Raw genomic sequence first — 21,724 nt, 5'->3', positions numbered from 1 at the left:
AATGGGATTTGCCTCTCTGAGGGGATGTTTTTCTCTGATCTTCCAACCTTTTCCAGCTTGTCAGCCTTTGGTGTCAATTTTGACAAAAGATGGAGCACTGTTTACTATGAGGAGAGCTAGCACAGAATTCCTGTTAGGGAGAAAGTCTCCTGGGTAAACCCCTTGATTAACTTTTGTACATTCTGAGTATCTGAGAGACTAGGGGTCAAATCTCACTGTGCCTGAGAGAAGGGTGGCTTTGCCTAATAGGAGAATAAATTAGATTTGCAGGACACAATCTGAGATTGAAGGACAAAGTCAGAGATAGAAACAAATAGAAGAAAGGAGGAAGGACTCAGGGCAAGGCAAGATGTGCTCCTGCCCCCAAGTCTGAAATAAAGCCATTTAGAGTTTGTAAAGGCTTGGAGAAAGTTGCATTTTGTAGAAGAAACTGCAGAAAGTGCTTAGTTTAATGTTAGGGTTGCATAATATGAGGCAGATGCAACACGGAACTGTGAATTACATAGCATTTTGGATTTGTCTCTTCTACCATTTTATAGGTTATGGGATCATCTGTGGCTGGACGTGTCCATGTGGAAGGAACCGACTTAACATCAGAAACCCGTGGATTCAAATCCCAGTCCCAGCACTCGCTGACCATGTGACTTTGTGCAAATCACCCATGCCCTCGGATGAACAATCTTCTCATCTCTGAAATGGAGCCCTATGGATATCAAGGGCTGTCCTGAGGGTTTAACCAGATGATGTGCTGTGAAATTTTTCTTTCTTTTTTTAGAGAAGAGTACTCAGTTCTGGGTTTTATGCACCTCTGAATCTCCTAGAATGAACAGGTTTTAAAAGATATTACTAGTCAGGTGTCATTTTCAACACAAAGGCATCATTATTAACTCTACAACAGGTGCCCCACTGTAGGCTATGGGTTTCATGTGCATTTATTTCCACCATAAAATCTTCTACCCATCTATTTATGTGTAGCATTAGAAAATTGAACAAGAAGATTGCAAATGACTATTGTACCTTTAGTCTGGATTTTCCCTGAGCATTTTTTATGTTATTTTTCAGGGGCTGCTATAACAAATTGCCAAAATTTGGTGTCTTAAAACAACAGACATGCATTCTCTTATAGTTCTGAGGTCAGAAGCCTAGAATCAATTTCACAAGGCCAAGATCATGGTGTTGGCAGCCAGGCTCCTCCAGGGGCTCCAGGGGAGAGTCTGCTCTTGCTCTTCCAGCTTCTGGTGGCTGCAGCTTTCCTTGCCTGTGACCACGTCACTCCAGTCTCTGTCCCTGTGGTCACTTTGCCTTCTCTTCTGTCTGTTTTAAATCTCTCTCTGCCTCTCTTATAAGGATGGACACTTGTGATTGCATTTAGGGCCAATCTGGTTAACCTCTCCATCTCAATATGCTTAATTTACATCTGCAAAGGCCCTTTTTCCAAATAAGAAAGACATTCACAAGTTCGAAGTAAGAGGACCTGGCATTTTGGGGACCATACTCAGTGTATTAAACTATTAAAGTGTGCACTCTTTGCGCACACCATACTGCCTCTCTCACCTCACCCCACTTCTTTTCCTTTTTCTCATGATCACAAATCACGAATTCACTTCCATAAGTGCATCCAATGCCACCTATGTCCAGGTTCAGAGTTCAGAGAGGCACCCACAAGAGGGCCTTGCTCAGAGTTGGCATAGAGACCTGCTTTTTTCCCCAGCATCATGCCCAAAGAAGGACACAGCCAAAGGCAGCCCTCAGCCATTTGGAGAAGCTGTCTCTACAGACAACAATCATGGGCTGTGACACTGGAACTCTGATGATCTTCAAGGGCCTGTGTCCTTGGCCCTTATGGAAGGTTTGGGTGTCTACTAACTCAAATAGGATCCACCTTTGCTCCCAGTTACCCCTTTCTACTCCCTAAGGAAATATATTTGGTGTGGGCTGAGTGAGGCAACAAAATTGTACAAAGTATAGAAATGACTATCATTTTGTTTGTATTTTTCTGAGTTAAGTTTATGAGGTATTTTGAGATGTTTGCAAAGTGTATGAGAATTAGATCTTGACCCAGTAGTTGGAAGAAATTCCTAGTTTAGGAGTATAATGTCCAATTGTTTCTAATACTTGGGACACAAAAATCAAATGTTGGCCCACTTGCCCCTCCCCTGGCCTCAGCTACTGCTGACTGCTGTTAGGAAGATCCACTTTCCACCCACTTCTTGCATCTGTCTCCTAACTGATTCTCACGATGGAAGATGCCAGCAGGTCCCAGAGGCTCCCTTTGAACAAAGGAGAGCTGGGGGGCTCCTGGGATCTCTGACTACCTAGTCTAGGCTCAGAGCAGCTGTTTCCTTGGCACCCACTTAGAGCATAAAGCAGAACAAGCTCATCTCCAAAGGAACACAGTGTCCAGTGACCTCTCTACAGACATCTGGTTGGCTTTGGGGTGACCTCTGCTCCAGCCTCTAGAGAGGAACCCTGTGAACGGGGGCAGCATCGCTGGCCCTGCTCAGTCCAGCCTCAGCCTCTGTGGGACCTGAGGCACCCCCATCACCTCCACCACCTCTTAGCAACTGCAGGTGGAGTGAGCCTGACTGCCCTGTGAGGCTTCTGGAGAGGGGCACTGGTTCAGGTCATCAGGCATGCAAATTGACTCAAAGGAAACCTGTGTTTATTTAACCCTGGGGGCATGGGCCCTGCTTCTAGAGCAGCTCTGACAGGAACTATCTGCCCAACCACACTTCCTTTGCCCTTAGGTCCAGAAGCAGCAGGTCCTCTGGACACTCCAAGATGTGCTTCCTGGCCCTGCTCTTCTGCCTCCTGGTGACATGATTTCAGGGTGAGTGCATTTCCCACTGCAGATCATGAGCAGAGACTTTAGCCCTGAACCCAGCAATAACAGGCTCAAACATTCTTTGGAAATTACAGTGTGACATAAGGAGGTGATTTGCCATTACTCTCTGTTAGGAAAATGAGGCATAGAGTCCAGGGCTTACCATGAGGCAGAGGGGCCCACAGCCCTAAATTTGTCCCGTCTCCCTTAGGACCACAGAGACTCTGTCCCTCCTCCCATCCCATGTCTACCTCTCTTGAGAGGCTCATTGGGGTCCTGGTCAGGCTGTGAAGAATGAACCTGCCCATTGGCCCCTCAGGGTAGGGTTGCACCATGCTGTGTGCCCTTTCATAGTTGCCCTGGTGCTGAGGACTCCTCCCCAGCCATTTTTATGTGGACTCTTGCACACAGGAAAGGTGGGAAGGTCTAGGGGTACTAATATCTGTCATGCTTAAGCATGGCATGGGGCTTTTAAGGGCAGTTTCTTCCAGTCCTTTGGGAGTAGCAATGCATTACACTGCCTGAACAGGTTGTTCTAGCGGGATGGAGGGGGCAGATCATCCTGACTCAGTCTCCAGAGACTCTGACAGCATCCAGAGGTGAGTCTGTTGGCAGCATATGGAATTGACTTTTTCTCCATCACCTGTAGAAGCAGCACAGATATAGGCAGCTCCATGGCCTGGTACCAACAGAAACTCCAGGAGGCTCCCAGGCTGCCCAGCTTTGGGGACTCTCCCTGGGCTGCTGGAATCCCTCCCAGATTCCATGGAAGTGGTTCTCTGGCTTTTACTTCTCCCTTGCCATCCAGATTGAAAGCTGAAGATGTCGGGGTGTTTTACTGCCAGCAGCACTTCAGCCAGCCTCTCATTCTTTGTGGATGGAAGACTCTGCCCTGCTGCAAAGACACCTGCTTCATGCAGGAACCATAACCTGAGAGTGTGAAGGGTCCACATTGTAGATGTCCATGTTCTCAGAGTCTGTGATTTCTGATTTGTTGATGCAGGGGCAAATGGAAGAGTTATTTCCTCACATTATACCAGATCTACAGAGGAGAAGAGGCAAAGGGGGAGTGAAGCCAAGTTATTTTTCTAGACAGTGTTTTACCTGGCTTAATTTATTATTTTTTCCATTTTCTTGCAGTGTATCAGAGTACCACAAAACTTAAAGGAGTGAAACAATTTATTATTTGTCATGACCTGCCACCTGCCCTGGGCTCCCTCATGCAGCTACAGTCAGCTGGGTCAGTGGGGTGGACAGTTCTTGTTGGCCTCACCCACCTGCCTGTCAGTCAGTGTTGGCTGTGGCTGGGAGCCTGGGTTCTCCTCTTACTGACATGGGAGGGTGGTGGGAGCACTGCAGCTCAGCTTCAGGTATTAAAGGTGAATTTTTATATTAATAATAAAACTGCTTCTTGCTACCAACATATACTGGCAATTCCAAAAAATATCAGAGATAAAATACCTCTTTTTCTAGATATGGCCATTTTCACTGCCCACCCTTCACTAACCACGTGTTATACTACTGACAGCTTTACCCATATCCGGTAGTCAGTGCTGGCTGTTGCCTGGCACCTGGGTCTCCTTGGTGACATATGACCTCTCCTCCCCAATAGACTAGATCAGTTTTACATTCCAAGAGGGAAGTTGGAAGCTGCAAGCCTTCTTAAGGCCTGGGCTCTTGGGCACAGCATTGCATTCAGCAAATTCTAGTGGCCAAAGCAAAGCCAGAGCCCAGCCTAAATCCAAGTCATGGGGAAATAGACCCTACTCTTCATGACAGAATCATGTGGTGATGTTTTTCTAATCCACCATAAATGTCTTGAATTATAAACTTAACAAAACAACAAAGATCAGGATGCATGCAATATACATGAATATGTGTCATGGATTGAGCTAAGTCTTTATGTAAGGAGTGTGCTTACAATCCTGCCAGGATGACATATGATCACAGAAGGCAGTGAGGGGTGTGAAAACAGAAGGAGTCTGCAGAGCTATCTGGATGGAGCACCCTGTGAGAGGCTATGGAACTGCTGCTGGAGAGTGGAGTGGTCCCCATGCGACTCCCTGAGCCCATGGTTTCATCTCTTAACACCATTTTGTAAGTTCATTGATCTTTCTGGAGGTAATTAGTGTAATTAAGATAGCATTTTTAATAGCTAGGAATAACAGTACAAGTGTGTTATTTTATCTCATTGCTTAGAAAATGACAAAGAAATGAGAAAAATAACATGAAGGTAAAAGAGAAAACCCTAAACTGAGACCTTTGGATGAGAGGTTGAGAATCCCAGTGGTGGAGTACATGGGGCATCTCCTTTCAGATGATGAGAACACTCAGGAAAAGGAAATGTGAAATGGAGCAAAATCTTGGTTACTGATATGATTTGGCTCTGTGTCCCCACCTAAAGCTCACCTTGAATTGTCATAATCCCCACTTGTCAAGGGTGGGACCAGGTGGAGATAATAGAATAATGGGGGTGGTTTCCCCCCTGCTGGTCTCATGGTAGTAAGTTCTCATGAGATCTGATGGTTTTATAAGGGTTTTTCCCCTTACTCACCTCTCATTCTCTCTCCTGCCGCCCTGTGAAGAGGTACCTTCTGCCATGATTGTAAGTTTCCTGAGGCCTCTGTAGCTATGCAGAACTGTGAGTCAGTAAAACCTCTTTTCTTTATAAATTATAAACAAAAACAAAACAAAACAAAACAAAAAAAACAAAAAACAAGCAAGAGGACTGAGATATTGCATGCTCAACACATTGCACAGAACACCTTGTAAAAAACAGAGGTGGAGCCAATGAGTCCAGACCTCAGATGTATCCCATATCTCACCCACCCCTCCCTCAGCTTCAGTCCCACTGCCCCACCCCGGTGCAGGCTTCATCATATTCCTCTGGACTACAGCCAGGTTCTCCTCACAGATCACACAGTTTCTCCCCTCACCCACTTGCAGTCTACTCTCACGCCAGCAGCCAAAGTGACAAATCAGTCTTCTCCTGGGCCAAAATCTTGCACAAGATTCCCCATCCCACAGAGTAAACGCCCAAGTTCTTCCATTGCCCACAAGGTCCACCTGCCCTGCACCCTCCCTGCTACCTCTCCAACCCCATTTATGACTTCATCCTCTGACTCACTGGGCTGCAACTTCCCTGGTTTCTTGGCTGTGCCCCTAACAAGCCTCACACAGTCCTTCTCTTGAAACTCTACTCTCATTCATCTCTCATCGGTGATGCTTTTCCTCCAGAGTCATATTGGGCTCATTCTCTCACTGTAAAAGTTGGCCCAGGGCCTCCCTCCTCAATGATTTCTCTGAAGGCGTTCAAAGGACACCCTGCTCTATGCTTCCGTTGGAAGCACTTTTCACATTCTGACTTTACTATGTATTTATTTCTGTATGATTTTACACTCGATAGGCTGACTCTCTGTAGTAGAATTTAAGTTTCATGGGGTCAGGGGCCATTGTCTATTATTTGCATTGCTGTATCCCAGTGTAATGGGAGTAACTGGCAAACGGTAGGTGCTCAGTGGGGGGCACTCTTCCCAGAATTTTGAATATCTAGAAGTCTAGGAGAGTTGCAAAAAGTGGATTAAACTGCTTGCTTTATGGACAATGTTTCCTGTCTCCCCTCACTCCTTTTTCGTACTCAATCTTCAGGAACTAAGGAAAAATCACAATTCTTAGAGCTTCACTCTCATACTTTGTCTCAAGTTATAATTTAGGTAGTGTTTCCCAAAAGCATATAATAATATAACATTACTATACTCAATTGATTATATTATCTATATGACATGACATATAATAATATCTACATTAGTTGTAATTATAGTAAATTTATTGACTATTTAAAAGACAAAATTTGTCAGATTATATCAGGAGTGAGATAATAAATATTTTGATTTGTTAGCCCAGAAGCAAAACTGAATACATTATATAGGTATTTAGATACGAGAGAAAACAAATTTCTGCAATTTTTATTAATGAATTCAAATAGATTGTAACCCAAAGAGCTTCTCAGCCTGTTTGGGGGTATGTAACTCACTACCACATGTTCACAATTCTGAAGAACACAAGGAAACCCCAGATTAGATTCTTAGGTCAAGAGTGTGAACAAAGGTTTCCAAAACTGTTAAAGAGAGAAGGGACTGAGTCTGATCGATGGATGTGTTGCACAGAATGGAATGGCATGGAGAATGGAGGATCTCCCAAGGAATGGTTCCTGGTCTGCTGAACAGCACCATCATCTGTCTGCCAGGAATGGAATCACACACACTGAAGGGTTTGAACCCAGGGCCCGTTCATCTATGCAGCTGTGATTGTCCTCACACCCACAGTGCTGGGCCTAATTGACTGTTGTCCATTACTGTTATTCCAAAGAATGGGGTGGATTCAGGGTTCATAGGAAAAATGGCTAAGCTGCAAAGGAGTGGTGTGTCTGAAAGATGAATTTCTGATCAATGACTTTCAGCCAGGTACAATCATGCACCAAGGGAGATGACTAGGCATGTTGGGGAAGAAAGATAAATGGAACCACAGGCTTCTATTTTGTTCTCAATAGCAACAGTACCTAACGCCTGGCCCATGGATCAGAATAAGTCTTCACAGCAGGAGATGAGCAACAGGTGAGCCAGCAAAGCTTCATCTGTATTTACAGCACTCCCCATTGCTCGCATTATCACCTGACTTCCACCTCTCGTCAGATCAGCAGTGGCATTCGATTCTCATAGGAGCACAAGCCTTCTTGCTAACTGGGTATGCAAGTGATCTAGGTCGTGGACTCTTATGAGACTCTAATGCATGATGATTTTTCACTGTTTCCCATCACTTTCAGATGGCACCATCTAGTTGCAGGAAAGCAAGCTCAGGGATCCCACTGAATCTGCATTATGGTGAGCTGTGTAACCATTATATATTACAATGCAATAATAATAGAAATAAAGTGCATAATAGGGCCAGGCGTGGTTGCTCACCCCTGTAATCCCAGCACTCTGGGAGGCCGAGGCGGGCGGATCATGAGGTCAGGAGATCGAGACCATCCTGGCTAACATGGTGAAACCCCCGTCTCTACCAAAAATACAAAAAATTAGCCGGGTGTGGTGGCAGGTGCCTGTAGTCTCAGCTACTCGGGAGGCTGAGGCAGGAGAATGGCGTGAACCCGGGAGGCGGAGCTTGCAGTTAGCCGAGATCGCGCCACTGCACTACAGCCTGGGTGACAGAGCGAGACTCCATCTCAAAAAAAAATAAATAAAGTGCACAATAAATGCAATGCACTTGAATCATCTAGAAACCTTCCCCACCCCCCAGTTTGTGGAAAAATAGTCTTTCACAAAACTGATCCCTGGTGCCAAAAAGATTGGGGACCTCTGCTCAACATGCTTGTGCTAAACACCATCTGGCTGAGTGTAGGTGACTGGTGAGGCAAGAGGACAGGGATTAAATTCTGTAGCCACAGGGAAGTTCTACCCTCAGGCTGAGCCAATGGCCTTTCCTGACCTGACCACCTGGGCAGGGGCTACTGAGTGCAGAGAGGAGGAGGCCGGTGGTCTCTGCAGCTGGAAGCCCAGTGCCCACCCCAGCTGCTTTGCATGTCCCTCCAGGTTGCCCTGCTGATCAGAACCTGTATCAATGCTTGGGTCAGAGCTCAGGTGAAGAGCTGCTCAGTTAGGACCCAGAGGGAACCATGGAAGCCCCAGCTCAGCCTGTCTCTTGTTACTCTGGGTCTCAAATGAGGGGGACATGGTGAGGAGAGGAGGAAGTGGTGCTGCATGTCAGTGAAGCTCTCTCAACCTTGTGAGTTCCTCCGACCTGGCAACATTGCTGAACAAGAATCCTAATTAAAATTCAGTGTAGCAGTGATTCTGGCTGTACTGGGAAGACACTGGGTTGGATGCAGGTTATATAGGCGACTTTTTTGTTTTATTCCAATGTCAGATAATACTGGAGAAATTACGTTGACTCAATCTCCCACCTCTCTGTCTTTGTCTCCAGGGGAAAGAGCCTCCTTCATCTACAGGATCATTCAGAGCACTGGCTGCTCTGACTGACCAGCAGAAACCTGGGCAGGATCCCTAGCTGCTCGTACATAGTGCATTCCCTAGGGCCACTGACATCCCAGTGGGGCTCAGTGGCTGTGAATCTGGGAGGTACTTTACTCTCACCAACAGTAACCTGTAACCTGAAGATTTTGTACTTGATTACTCTTACCTGTAGAGTAGTTGGAATTTCACAGTTATTCAACATAAAACAAAACCTTTCGAAACACCATAGGTACTTTTTTTTTCCTCAAACCAGCTGCTTCCTTCATGAGTAGCTGCTTTAGTGGTCCCTCAGTTGTAGTATCTTTGCCTTTATTTGGAAACTTTGAAGTTCTGAGGTGTAACTTACTCAGAACTTATTTTATTTTATTTTTTTAATTACTTTATTTTAATTCCTGAATTTTTCTCAGACTTAGTTGCACAGCAGGCTTTTAGAACAATTTTATTGTCAACAACATTTGATCAGACTCATGAGAGTGAGTGCTTAAGAAGACATACTTCTCATGCTTCATGCAACAAGGCAACAGCAACAAAAAAAAACCAAAAAATAAGAAGTGAAAAGAAAGAATTAAAACTATCATGATACATAAATAAAAAGATTATGTACAGAGAAAATTCCAAATTATGTTACAGAGAAAGTAGTTATGACCTGAATGTTTGTGTTCTTCCAAATTTCATGTTGAAACTTAATCCTTAAAGCAATATTAAGAGTTGGGCCTTCAAGAGATAATTAGTTCATGAGGTGGTCTCACCTCATGAATGAGAGAAGTGCCCTTATAAAAGTGCACAAGAAAGCCTGCTAGCTTATTTTTTGCATTTCTTCCACGTGAGGCCGCAGAGAAGGCAGCATCTACGAGGAACAGGCCCTCACCTGACACCAAATATTCCAGTACCTTGATCTTGGACTTCTCATCTCCAGAACTATGAGAAATAAAATTCTACTGTTTGTAAATTACCCAGTCTAAGTATTTTGTTATAGCAGCAAGAATTGGCTAAGACAGGAATTGATACTGAGAAGTGGGGTGCTGCTGTCACAACCCCTACACAATCCCTAATGTAGAAGTGGCTATGGGTAGAGGCTGGAAGAGTTTGGAGATATGTGCTGGCAAAGCCTGTATTGCCATGAACAGACCACAAACGGTGACTCTGGTGAGGGCTTAGAGGAAAAGCAGAGCTGAAGAGAAAGCTTCAATCTCCTTAGGGACTGTCTAATGGTTGCGAAGAGAATGTTGGCAGAAATATGGACAATAAAGGTCATTATTTTGAGGAATAGAGGGGAATGAGGAACATGCTATTGGAAACTAGGGGAAAGACATTTCTTGTCATAAAGTGGTAAAGAACTTGGCAGAATTGTGTTTGTGTCCCAGTGTTTTGTAGAAGGCAGAACCTAAGAGTGATGAAGTGGGATGTTTGGCAGAAGAAATCTCTAAGCAGCATGGCTTCTCTTGACTACTTACAATAAAAGGTGAGAAGAAAGAGATGAATTAAAGACACAATTTATAATTAAAAGGGAAACAGAACAAAGTTTTGAAAATCTCTCAGCCTGGCCAGATTATAAAGAATGAAAAACTTGTTTGAGGGAGAACATCAAGGATGTGGCCAAGCGAACATTTGGTAAAGAGAATCATAGGGATTTAAGAACTGCAGATGCTATTCATCAAGACAATGTAAGAATGATCCTGAAGAAGATTTACCAGGCTGCCACTCCCATCATAGGCCCAGCATACCAGGGTCTTGAGAGTGGAACAGTTTCAAAGGAGGACACAGGGCACCTGTGTGATTTGGGGGCTCTCTGCCCAGGACTATAAGAAGGGAGGTGGGTACTTGGGGACTGCCAATGTTATGTTTCATGGTATGGTTGATGGTCATTCAGGTGTGTTCACTCTGAAAATTCATTAAATAGTTCATATATGATTTGTGAGTGTACATGCGATATATGTGTTATGGTTTGTGGATATATATGTATATGTGAGATTTACTCTATCAAAACTTTACTAAATAATCTATAAAGCATAATCTCATTTCAACTAATTAACCACAAATGAATTTTTTTGCAGTCCCATCAAATTATATTTAATAATAATATGGGTTCATTTTCACATGTCATATATAAGCCAGTCTCATCAAACGTAAGAGGTTCTAGGGTAACCACAAGTTCCACAACATCTTAATGACCCCAGGGACACATGAATCGCCGCCCTCTTTTTTGTCCTGGAAAGAATCAAAATTCCAGCCTGCTGAAAATGAATTGAGCTAACAATGGTTCTTAGAAAAGCTTCCAAGCAGTTAGTGCTGGATTCCAGGGAGGATGGCAAGAGGTTGGGTCCCAGCATGAAGGAAGCCAAAGTGATTCCTGGGAAAGGCTCTGCGTGTGAGAAGGAGGAACTTAGAACTCAGACCTGTGGCCATAGCCTTAGGATACCAAGAGTTGACAATAACACAAATGGGGCTCCAGGACAACCCAGAATAAGAGTGTTATAGTCAATTGTCATCTTGCTTATCTTTCTCATGCTATACAGCAAAGATAGGTAGAAGTTTCTATGATGGAAATGAGGCAGGAAAATAAGGTCTGGAGGTAGGGAACATCAGGCTGATTCACACTTCAGCTATGATAGGAAATATTGTCTCCATAGGGCTTACACCAAGTAAATGACTTTGTAACTTTACTCCCTCCTCTTCATTTACATGGGGCATATACCAAGTAACCAATGGAATCCTCTAGAGGGTATTTAAACTCCAAAAAATTCTGTAATGGGGCCCTTGAGCCCCTATGCTCAGGCCCTCTCCCACACTGTGGAGTGTACTTTTTTCAATAAATCCCTTAATTCCTTCCTTGCTTTGTTTGTGCATTTTGTCCAATTCTTTGCTCAAAATGCCAAGAACCTGGACATCATGCACCGGTAACAGAAGCAATGTGCATGAAACCTTACTGTCTTTAGTGATGTACTTGTTAGTTGTAGAATAAATGTTGAAGAATTTGATTTGACATCAGGGTGATCACAGCTTTGAGTCATTGATTAAAAACAGGTTGTCACACCAGACTAGCTGCTAACTTGATCTGAGTGTAGGCTGAATAACTCATATTTCACCAAACTTCTGAGGAGCTGGTGAATTCTAAAATCAGGATCTTACTGATTTTTGACATTTGGGTAACTTCAATGTCATCAGGCTGAGGTTCTCCTGGTAATCTGGTCTCTGCCAGCTTTTTGGGTAAGTACTCCAAGATGAAGAATTTGATTTGAAATTGACACCTGACTAGTAATATCTTACATGACCTCTATCTATGTATTTATTGATTTACAATTTTGTCTATAACTTCTGATTTACTGAAGTTTACCCCTGCTTTTAAAAACCCTTACCTGTAAGGCATAAGGGAGGTCAAGACTTAAGCATTGGATGCCTGGTCCTCTTTGCTAGTTGCCCTGCCTTCCTGTCTTCTGCTGCAAACTCAGTATGGATAACCGGTCTTGCTGCACCAAGTCAGTCAAATACAGTGTGGATCCATAACACAAGCTCTGTTTATACTGGCATTAATACATTCATAAGGGCAGAGCCTTCATGATTAAACACTCCCCATTAGGCCCCACCTCTCAATTCTCTTGCACTGGGGATTAAGTTAACAGCAGATAGATTTGAGGGGACACAGTGAAACCATAGCACCATCCAAGGGAAGGCTCATTCTAAGCCCTGTGGTCTGCCATGTGTGCAGGCAGAGCTGCCTTTCTCAGAGAGAGCAGTGAGGGGCAGAGATGGCCATGGGGAATCAGCAGAAGCACGGTGAAAGGGAAAGGCATGGAATGCAGACAGGGACTGCTCCAACCATTTAGAAAAAAGCACCTGTACTTTCCACCTGGAGCTGCATCCCTCTGGAATGGTGTTTCCTGGCAGGTCAGTTGCAACTGAAGGAATCTGGGAAGTAACATCTCAAGATATGCTGCATTGGTATGGCGATTACTTCAAACCGAAGGTGTTTAGAAAAAAGCAAATGCACAAAACGGCTTTTCCTAAATCTCCCTTAGCTTCCTAAAGGCAGATCCTTCAGAAACAAGCCAATTGTCATGAAAACCCTCCCTGGGAATGTTTATCTACCAGAGAATATTAACATGCACTAGAAGTTAAATCAAGAAGAGATTTGAAGTCGACTTCATCCAGACAGGGTTTTACGTATTCTTTTGAGGATCCTTTTCTTTTCTTAGGTCATTTACTCTCCCTAGGTTGCCTATGCTCCCTACTTCCCTCTCCGCTGTGAAGGATATATAAGCACCTACACCTCACTGAGTTATCTGGGTAATCACTCTTCTGTGATTTTTTTTCCAAGCATGCAAAATAAATGTATTTGCCTGTTTCTCCTGTAATTTGTCTTTTTTCTATATTTTCAGCAAACATTTAGAGGACAAAAGAAACTTTTCCCTCTACACAATATATTTCCCAAGATAAAACCCAAGCCTATGAATAGGCAGCATGAGGGTGTGTGCACAGGCTACACCACAGTGATGTGGCCATTCTTAACTCAAGCATCATTAATACGCCCCAGAACCACAGGCTGCAGCCCACTGATGCTGATGTAGTTGAATCTACTTCCTCTGCTGCTGAACCAGGCTGAGATGCCCTGGACCACACTAGAGAGGTGATATAATGGGTACAAATCTGTGTCCAGTTTTATCCAGATCCAAGTGATTTCCTCATGTACTTGGGCATTTGCTTTATAGGAGATGGAGATTCTCTCTTCTGGATGTGAGACAGGAGGCTGGCATCTGAGTTAGGGTGATGTCCCTACTTACTGCTAAAGAGTAAACGAGGAAAATGGCATTGATTGCTCAAGGCAGGGACATACACCAAGCAGCAGTTGCCCTCAATAAGACAGAGGCTTCAATGTCCTGGTCTTTCCCAAGTTCTCTCCTTCACCTGCTCTCCAGGAATTCAGGTTCCAGAGAAGCTGCACCTGAGCCCCAAGGAACCTGCTGGCAGGGAGTGCAGCTCAGAGCATTACCCAGGGGATATGATCTTGGTCTTCATACTTTTAAGATAATTGATCCTTGGATAATTTCAAGTTTATCCTAATCCAGCCTCCTAAAATTGGAAGAAGAATTAAGTGTCTTATTTTGAAGTAATCAGATCTGGCATCACTAGTCAGCCCTTCTTGTTGAGGAACCCTGGGAAATAATACCCAATGACAGAAAAGTGGGTAGAATATGGAGGTCCCCACGCCAAAAATAAAATGCAACCCATAAAATCCCTGGCATTAAAGAGGTCTATATATTTGTATTATGGTGGATCTGTGAGTGAAACATACTTTGAGGACTTACAGTATAATCTTTGTGTACCTAGAGTGAATTGCTTGATCTTGTAGTAATAATAATGAGAATGGCTTAAGGTCATTACAAAATACTTTCAAATATATTTAGCATTATCTAATAAATTTTCTTTTTTTTTCAGAAGGAACAATTTTACACTCACACAAAGTACCCCCCTCCCTATCAGAGTATATTGAAGACCTGATGATCCCACCTTCTAAAACTTTACTATGTGTTTCTGAAAGGGAAGGATATTCACCTATATAATTGCCATACACCAATGGAATACATTACTCCCTCAAGTACTCAGGAGTATTTCAAATTTTGACAAGTATCACAAAAATGTTCTTCATTACAAAATGGCCTCCAGGAAAAAACAGCTGCTTTACAGACAAATCTGGGCTGCCCTGGTCTGACCTGGGACCCTGGGGACACTGCCCCTGTGCTGAGTTACTGAGATGAGCCAGCCCTGCAGCTGTGCCCAGCCTGCCCCATCCCCTGCTGATTTGCATGTCCTACAGCACAGGCCTTGGCCCTGAAGACTTCTTAATAGGCTGGTCACACCCTGTGCAGGAGTCAGTCCCAGTCAGGACACAGCATGGACATGAGGGTCCCCGCTCAGCTCCTGGAGCTCCTTCTTCTCTGGCTCCCAGGTAAGGAAAAAGAACAAAAAGAATTTACTCAGCTTTTACTGTCTGGGACTTCAGGGAAGTTTTCTTACAAGATGATTAATTGTCAGGACATTTGTTTTATGTTTCCAATCTCAGGTGCCAGGTGTGACATCCAGATGACCCAGTCTCCAACCTCCCTGTCTGCATCTATAGGAGATAGTGTCACCAGCACTTGCCAGGCGAGTCAGAGCATTAGCAATGAGTTAGCCTGGTATCAGCAGAAACCAGGGAAAGCGCCTAAGCTCCTGATCTATAGGGTATCCAGTTTACAAATGGGGATCCCATCTCGGTTCAGTGGCAGTGGATCTGGGACAGATTTCACTCTTACCATCACCAGCCTGCAGCCTGATGATGTTGCAACTTACTACTGTCAACAGGAGTACAGTTACCCTCCCACGGTGTTACTACAAGTCATAACATAAACCATCAAGGGAAGCAGATGTATGAAGCTGGGCTGCCACAGATGCTCCTCCTGGTGCCTCCATCTGCAGAAAGCATTTTTCAAATTGCAGCCATGCTTTGGACATCACTGGAAAGTTTTGGTAGAAGGCACCATGAAGCCTCTTCAATACATTAACTGTCCATCCTCAGCAGCACAGACATGGCAACACCTCTCATGATTTTATTAAGAAAAGATATGATTAAACCTGAGTCTGAGTTATGATGTGAGTTGGAATTAACAGCACAAAGGAGAAGCCACTCTTGGAATTCCAAGTAGGATTTTTTTTTCTAAATATAGAGAATAAGAATCTAAACTACAGCCTTTAAAGGGCTTGGGGGCATGGTGGTCAAAGATCCAAATACTAGAAAAAAAAAAAAGGATTCCATTGATCTCCCCATAAATCCAGAATGCATCTGCCACTGAAGGTATAATTGCCAATCATGTGGTCCTTAGACATGTCTGGGAAGCCCAGGTTTATGGGTGTTGATGCTCTGCCTGGAAGACTTGCCTGATTTTCTAGGGCATCTGCTTACAACTGACCAGTCAAGGTCCTATTCCAGAGAGATCTAGCACAAGTGAATGATCCAGATTTTACATCCACACCTTTTCTGCCTGGATGGTGCAGTCTGTCTTCACCCTCAGCCTTTCCCCCTCACTGTACTTCTGCTGAACTCCCATGGCCATGTATGTGCCTCACTGCTGTCTCTGAAGCTGGGGAAGCAGCTCTGCCTGCACATGTGGCAGACCTCAGGGTCTGAAATGAGCATCCTGTAGAACAGCCCTCAATCAGCAAGAAAAGGTGAGGTATATAAATACCCCAGCTCCCTCACATTTCAGATGTAGTAGCCCAGAGATATTTTCTCGTGTTTCCCCTTGGGCTTGAGCTCTAGTGGTCCTCATGGGTAGCTGCTTGCTGATGGGCCTTTCACCATCCATCATCTCTTCCCTCCCTCACGTTCCACCTTCTGTCTCAGGGTTTCCTGCAGCTTGTAATTAAGGTACTTCCATGGAAATCCTTGTTGTTAGAAACCTAACCTAAGACTATAGGCAAATCCTCAATTGTGGAGGTGTCTGTTGTCAAATTCTTGCCACATCTCCTTTTATAATTGACAGAGCAGAAGCATCGTCATCTTGGACAAACACCACCATTTAAAGTTCCAGCTCCCTTTCTAACCTCATGCATTTCAAGGAAATCACTTCTCTGGTTCAGGTCATCAGACATGCAAACTGACTCCAAGACAGTAAAACACAGATAAGACAGCTTGGGCACAGAAGGAGGTGGGAAAGTTTCTTGGGTAACCACCAAATTTCACATTCATATACTGGGCCCTAGTAAAATGGTGGGCCCTAATAAGCACATTCCTTTCCCTTTTGGTACACTAAGAAAGGGATGCTAAAAGCAGACTTGGGGGTATGCCTGCAGCTGCAGGAAGATGCATGGGAACAGACACAAAAACTCTCCCTCCCAGATAGGCAAGACAAAGAGACACAGAAACATTCCAAGCCTGTGATAAGCTCTCCCGCCCTGAACCCTTAAATACTCTTAGTCTGTAAGAGAGAGTGCTCCTGACCTAGCTTGACCAGATACCTCTCTCAGGCTTATTCTCCAAAATAAACCTGTCTTTGACTGTTGAGCCACTTTTTGTGTTTCTTTCTTCCTTCTTCAACTCTCACAATAATGAGTAGAGAAAATCAGAGAACTTAAAAAAACATTTAATTTTCCATTACCAATCTCTCATAGATTCTGATTAAGTAGCAATTCCTTTCTTCTGGGTCACAAAATCAGAGGAGCCTCTAACAAATAGCTCCACACTCTGATGTCTGCATTAGAGCGGCAGCAGCAGAAGAATCCTCCAGCCCAGGAAACCCCCAGACAAGGGGGCCCTGACTCAGATCCCTCCAGCTCTCGCTTTATAAAGCTGTTGGCTGCTCCCTGATCTCTCCTTCTCCCAGCCACGTGACACTGGATTCTTCCTTCGGGGAGGACAGTTGAGGGGTGATAAGGGGGATTGGTGGGCTGTAAAGGACTCTGCCTCTCCCATCCCCATTAAAAAATTTACATGTGCTAATCTCTGGAACTAGCGAAGGTTGCCTTATATGGCAAAAGGATCTTGGCAAATGTGATGAAGCAAATGTGATCAAGACAAAAATCACTGAAAAAATAATTAAACTTATTCAGGATAAATGCCATGCATTATCCTAAATGGTAGTGTAACCATTCAGGATAAATTCGGCTGGCCTGCCCCATCATGGGAATCAGGATAAACTACAATTATACATATTATATAAGTATACATATTATATAATCATTATATAATATGTATGTATGGGGCAGGCTGGGCACAGCTGTGGGGCTGGCTCATCTCAGTAACTCAGCAAAGGGGCAGTGTCCCCAGGGTCCCAGGTCAGACCAGGTCTGATAGATTTGCCTGGAGGGAATGCATTTCTCTCTAGATCCATTGTTTTGACAAGAGATATTTTGGGGAAAAAAAATCAAAATTTAATACAAACCTAAGGACTCCATCTTGAAAAAAAAAATGCTGTGCCTAGCAAAGCTGTCCTGTAGGAATGAGGGAGAGGGAGATATAAAAACCTTTCTATACAAAAAAAAACTTAAAAAGTTTATAATCAATATCCCTGACTGATCGGAATTACTAAAGGAAGAGCCTTACATTGAAATAAAAGCCTAAATAGTAAGAAAAAAACATAAAAGTAAAAAGCTTCAATGCTATCAGTAATACACAGTCATGCTCAAAATGCTCTAATATTCTAAGAGTGGTTGGTAAAGCAATTTTATCCCTACTAGTAGGGTTAGCAGAAAAAGCTATTGAAAATAACTGTAGCTACAATAAATTGTTAAGGTATATAAATATGAAATAAAAGTGTAAATTTTGACATAAAATTGTACAATTATATGGGAGAGAGAATGAAAATGTAGACTTTTGGATGCAATTAAAGAGAAGTTGTTATCAGAAGTTGTTAGAGTAGCTTGTTATAAGAATATGATATTTTATGTAAGTTTCATGATAACCACAAAACAAAACCTGTAGTAACTGCACAAAATAAAAAAGTTTATTTTGCAATTTATCCAAAATTTTAAAGCATACCACCACAGAAAGCCATCAAGCTATAAAAAAGTTCAGCAAGAGAGAAAAAGGGAACAAAGAACTTATAAAACAATCAGAAAAAAATTACAAAGTGGCAGTAGCAAGTCCTTCCCTATAAATAATTACCTTGATGATAAGTGCATTACATTGTCAAATAAAAGGACATAGAGCATCTCAATGGATAGAATAAAAAACAAAATTCAATCATGTGCTGCCTACAAGAGACTCACTTTACTAATCAAGACATATATAGGCTGCAATTGAAAAGATGAAAAAAGATATTCCATGCAAATGGAAACTAAAATAGAGCAGGGGGAGCTATACTTATTATTAAAAGAAATAAACTGAGTCAAAACCTATAAAAGAGATAGGGTTCACTGCATAATGATAAAGGAGTTAATTCATCATGAAGACATAATACTTGTAAATATATATGCACTCAAGGTCAGAAGACCTAAATTCATAAAGCAATTATTAAATAATCTGATGAGAAAAATATACTGCAAAACTATAATAGTAGGAGACCTCAATACCCCAATTTCAACAATGGAAAGATCATTTAGAAAGATAATAAATGAAGAAACATTAGATTTGAATTACACTTTGGGGCAACTGGATCTAACAGATATACCCAGAACATCCTATCTAACAGAAGAAGTGTACATGTTCTTCTGAAATGTGGGTGGAACATTCTCCAGTATATATCGTATGTTAGGCCACAAAACAGATCTTAACAAATATTAGAGAATTGAATTATAGAAAGAAAATTTTTGCATCCCAAGGGCATAAAGCTAGAAATCAGTAACAGAAGAAATCTTGAAAAATACATAAAATGGCAAAATTTAAAATATTCATAAATGGCCCATGAGTTACAGAAAAAATAAAAAAAAATTAAGACACACAAACATGAAAACACGACATACCAAAACTTATAGAATGTAGTTAAATCAATCATTATACCTCAATGAACTAGATGAGAAACAAAGCCAAGAAGTAGCAGAAATAAGAAAATAGCAAAGATTAAAGTGGAAATAAATAAAATAGATATGAGAAACCCAATGGAAAGAATTAATACTGAACTTTTTTTAAGGCAATAAACAAAATCAATCCATATCTAGACTAACTAGAAAAAAGACTATTCCAACAAATAAGATCAGAAATGAAATAGGAGAAATTACAACTTTTAACTCTAAAATACAAAGGATTACAATTGTTCATATAATGAACATTTGTATGCCAACAACTTGGATAACATAGAAGAAATAAAAACATTTCCACAAATATACAACTTACTAAGACTGAATCAAGAAGAAACAGAAAATCTGAATGGACTAATAAATAATAAGGAAATTGAAGCAGAATTTTTTTTTTTTGAAGCAGAGTTTTGCTTTTGTTGCCCAGGGTGGAGTGCAATGGCACAATCTCAGCTAACTGCAGCCTCTGCCTCCCAGGTTCAAGCAATTCTCCTACCTCAGCCTCCCAAGTAGCTGGGATTACAGTGCCCGCCACCACGCCAAGCTGATTTTTTGTATTTTTAGTAGAGACAGGGTTTCACTATGTTGGCCAGGCTGGTCTTGAACTCCAGACCTCAGGCAATCCACCTGCCTCAGCCTCCCAAAGTGCTAGGATTACAGGCGTGAGCCACCACGCCCAGCCTGAAGCAGAAATTAAAAGCCTCCCATGAAAGAAAAGCATAGGACCAGAAGGCTTCACTGCTAAATTCTGACAAACCTTTAAAGAACTAATACTAATTACTCTCAAACTCTTCCAAAAAAGTGAAATAGAGGAAATACTTCCAAACTCATTTTATTAGGCTACCATCATTCTGATACCAAAGACAGACAAGGACACTACAAGAGACGAAAATACTAGGCCAATGTCAGTAATGAACCCTGATGCAAAAATCTTCAACAAAATATTAGAAACCAAATTTAAGAATATATGAATGGAATCATTCACCGTGATCAAGTGGGATTTATCTTTTGGATACAAGATGGTTTCAACATATGCATATGAATACATGTGATAAAATGCATGAACAAAGTCAAAGAAAAAATCATATGATTCTCTCAATACATGCAGAAAAAGCACATGACAAAATTTGAAACCCTTTCATGATGAAAGCTCTCAACAAATTAAGTGTAGAGAAAATGTATCTCGACACAAAAAAGAACCATGTATGACAAGCTCTTAGCTAACATTATTCTCAACAGTGAAAAGTTGAAAGATTTTCCTCCATGTTCAGGGACAAGACAATGATGACCACTCTCACCACTTCTTTTCATCGTAACAGTGGAATTCCTAGGCAGAACGATTAGACAAGAAAAGAAAAGCATCCTACTCAGAAAAAAAATAAGTGAAATTATCTCTAATTGCAGACAACATGATCCTGTATACAGAAAACCCTAAATATTCCACCAAAAACTGTTAGAACTGATGCATGAATTCAATAAGGCTTCAGGATACAAAATAAACTAACAAAGATCAGAAGTGTTTCTGTATACAAATAACAAACTATCTGAAGAAATTTTTTAAAAATCCCAAGTACAATAGCAACACAAATTAAATACTTAGGTGTAAATTTAAGCAAAAAATTAAAAGTCCTGTACATGAAAAACTATAAAACACCAATGAACAAAAATTTTAAAACACAAGTAAATAAAAAAAAATTCATGCTTGTGGGTGAGATGAATTAATATTGTGAAAATGAACAAAATACCAAAAGCAACATATTTGATGCAATCACTATCAAAATTCCAATGCCATTCTTTTACGGAAATGGAAAAAAAATCTTGACATTTGTATTGAATAGACCTAAAATAGACAAAATAATCTTGAGCAAAAAGAACAAAGCTAGAGACAGCATGCTACCTAATTTTATTACATATTGTAAAACAATTGTAATCCAAATAGCATGGTAGTGGCATATAAAGGGAAAAATTGGCTAAACAAAATGGAAAACCCAGAAATAAACCCACACACAGTCAACTTATTTTTGACAAAGGTGCCAAGGACATACAATGGTTAAAGGATAGTCTGTTCTACAAACGGTGTTGAGAAAACTGAACATCCACAGGAAAAATAAAGTTAGTCCCTTAACTTACACCACATACTAATATCAACTCCAAATGAAGATTTAAATAGAAGGCCTGAACTGTAAAATTACTAGAAGAAAACACAGAGTTAAAGCGCCACAACACTGGTCTCAGCAATACTGTTTTTGATGTAACCCTGATAGCAGTCAACAAAAGCAGAAATAGACAAATTTGTTGTGGCTTAGTTTTGAATTTCTGGTCATTTACTCAATCTGGTCATTACTTTCCCACACTTCATGGTTACAAGTACCAGCCAAGAGGTGGA

General features: G+C 41.9%; 1 long non-coding RNA gene and 1 gene segment (V, D, J or C); one reads left to right on the top strand and one right to left on the bottom strand.

The window, feature by feature from the left end:
* Positions 1 to 1,996: 1,996 nt before the first annotated feature.
* Positions 1,997 to 5,944, bottom strand: LOC129024855 (uncharacterized). Its single transcript, XR_008497129.1, has 3 exons — positions 5,765 to 5,944; positions 5,379 to 5,447; positions 1,997 to 3,866 (listed from the first exon to the last, which is right to left on the bottom strand). It is a non-coding gene; the product is annotated as an uncharacterized LOC129024855 (long non-coding RNA).
* An 8,798-nt stretch (positions 5,945 to 14,742) lies between these two features.
* Positions 14,743 to 15,237, top strand: LOC129029984 (immunoglobulin kappa variable 1-39-like). The segment is given in 2 exon segments: positions 14,743 to 14,797; positions 14,912 to 15,237. Coding segments are annotated over 2 exon segments (381 nt in total).
* Positions 15,238 to 21,724: the final 6,487 nt, after the last annotated feature.

The sequence above is a fragment of the Pongo pygmaeus genome, chromosome 12 (genome assembly GCF_028885625.2).
Source record: "Pongo pygmaeus isolate AG05252 chromosome 12, NHGRI_mPonPyg2-v2.0_pri, whole genome shotgun sequence".
In the NCBI taxonomy this organism is placed as follows: domain Eukaryota; kingdom Metazoa; phylum Chordata; class Mammalia; order Primates; family Hominidae; genus Pongo; species Pongo pygmaeus.
Note: the sequence above shows the minus strand (reverse complement) of the source record. Positions and strands in the feature narration are given on the sequence as shown.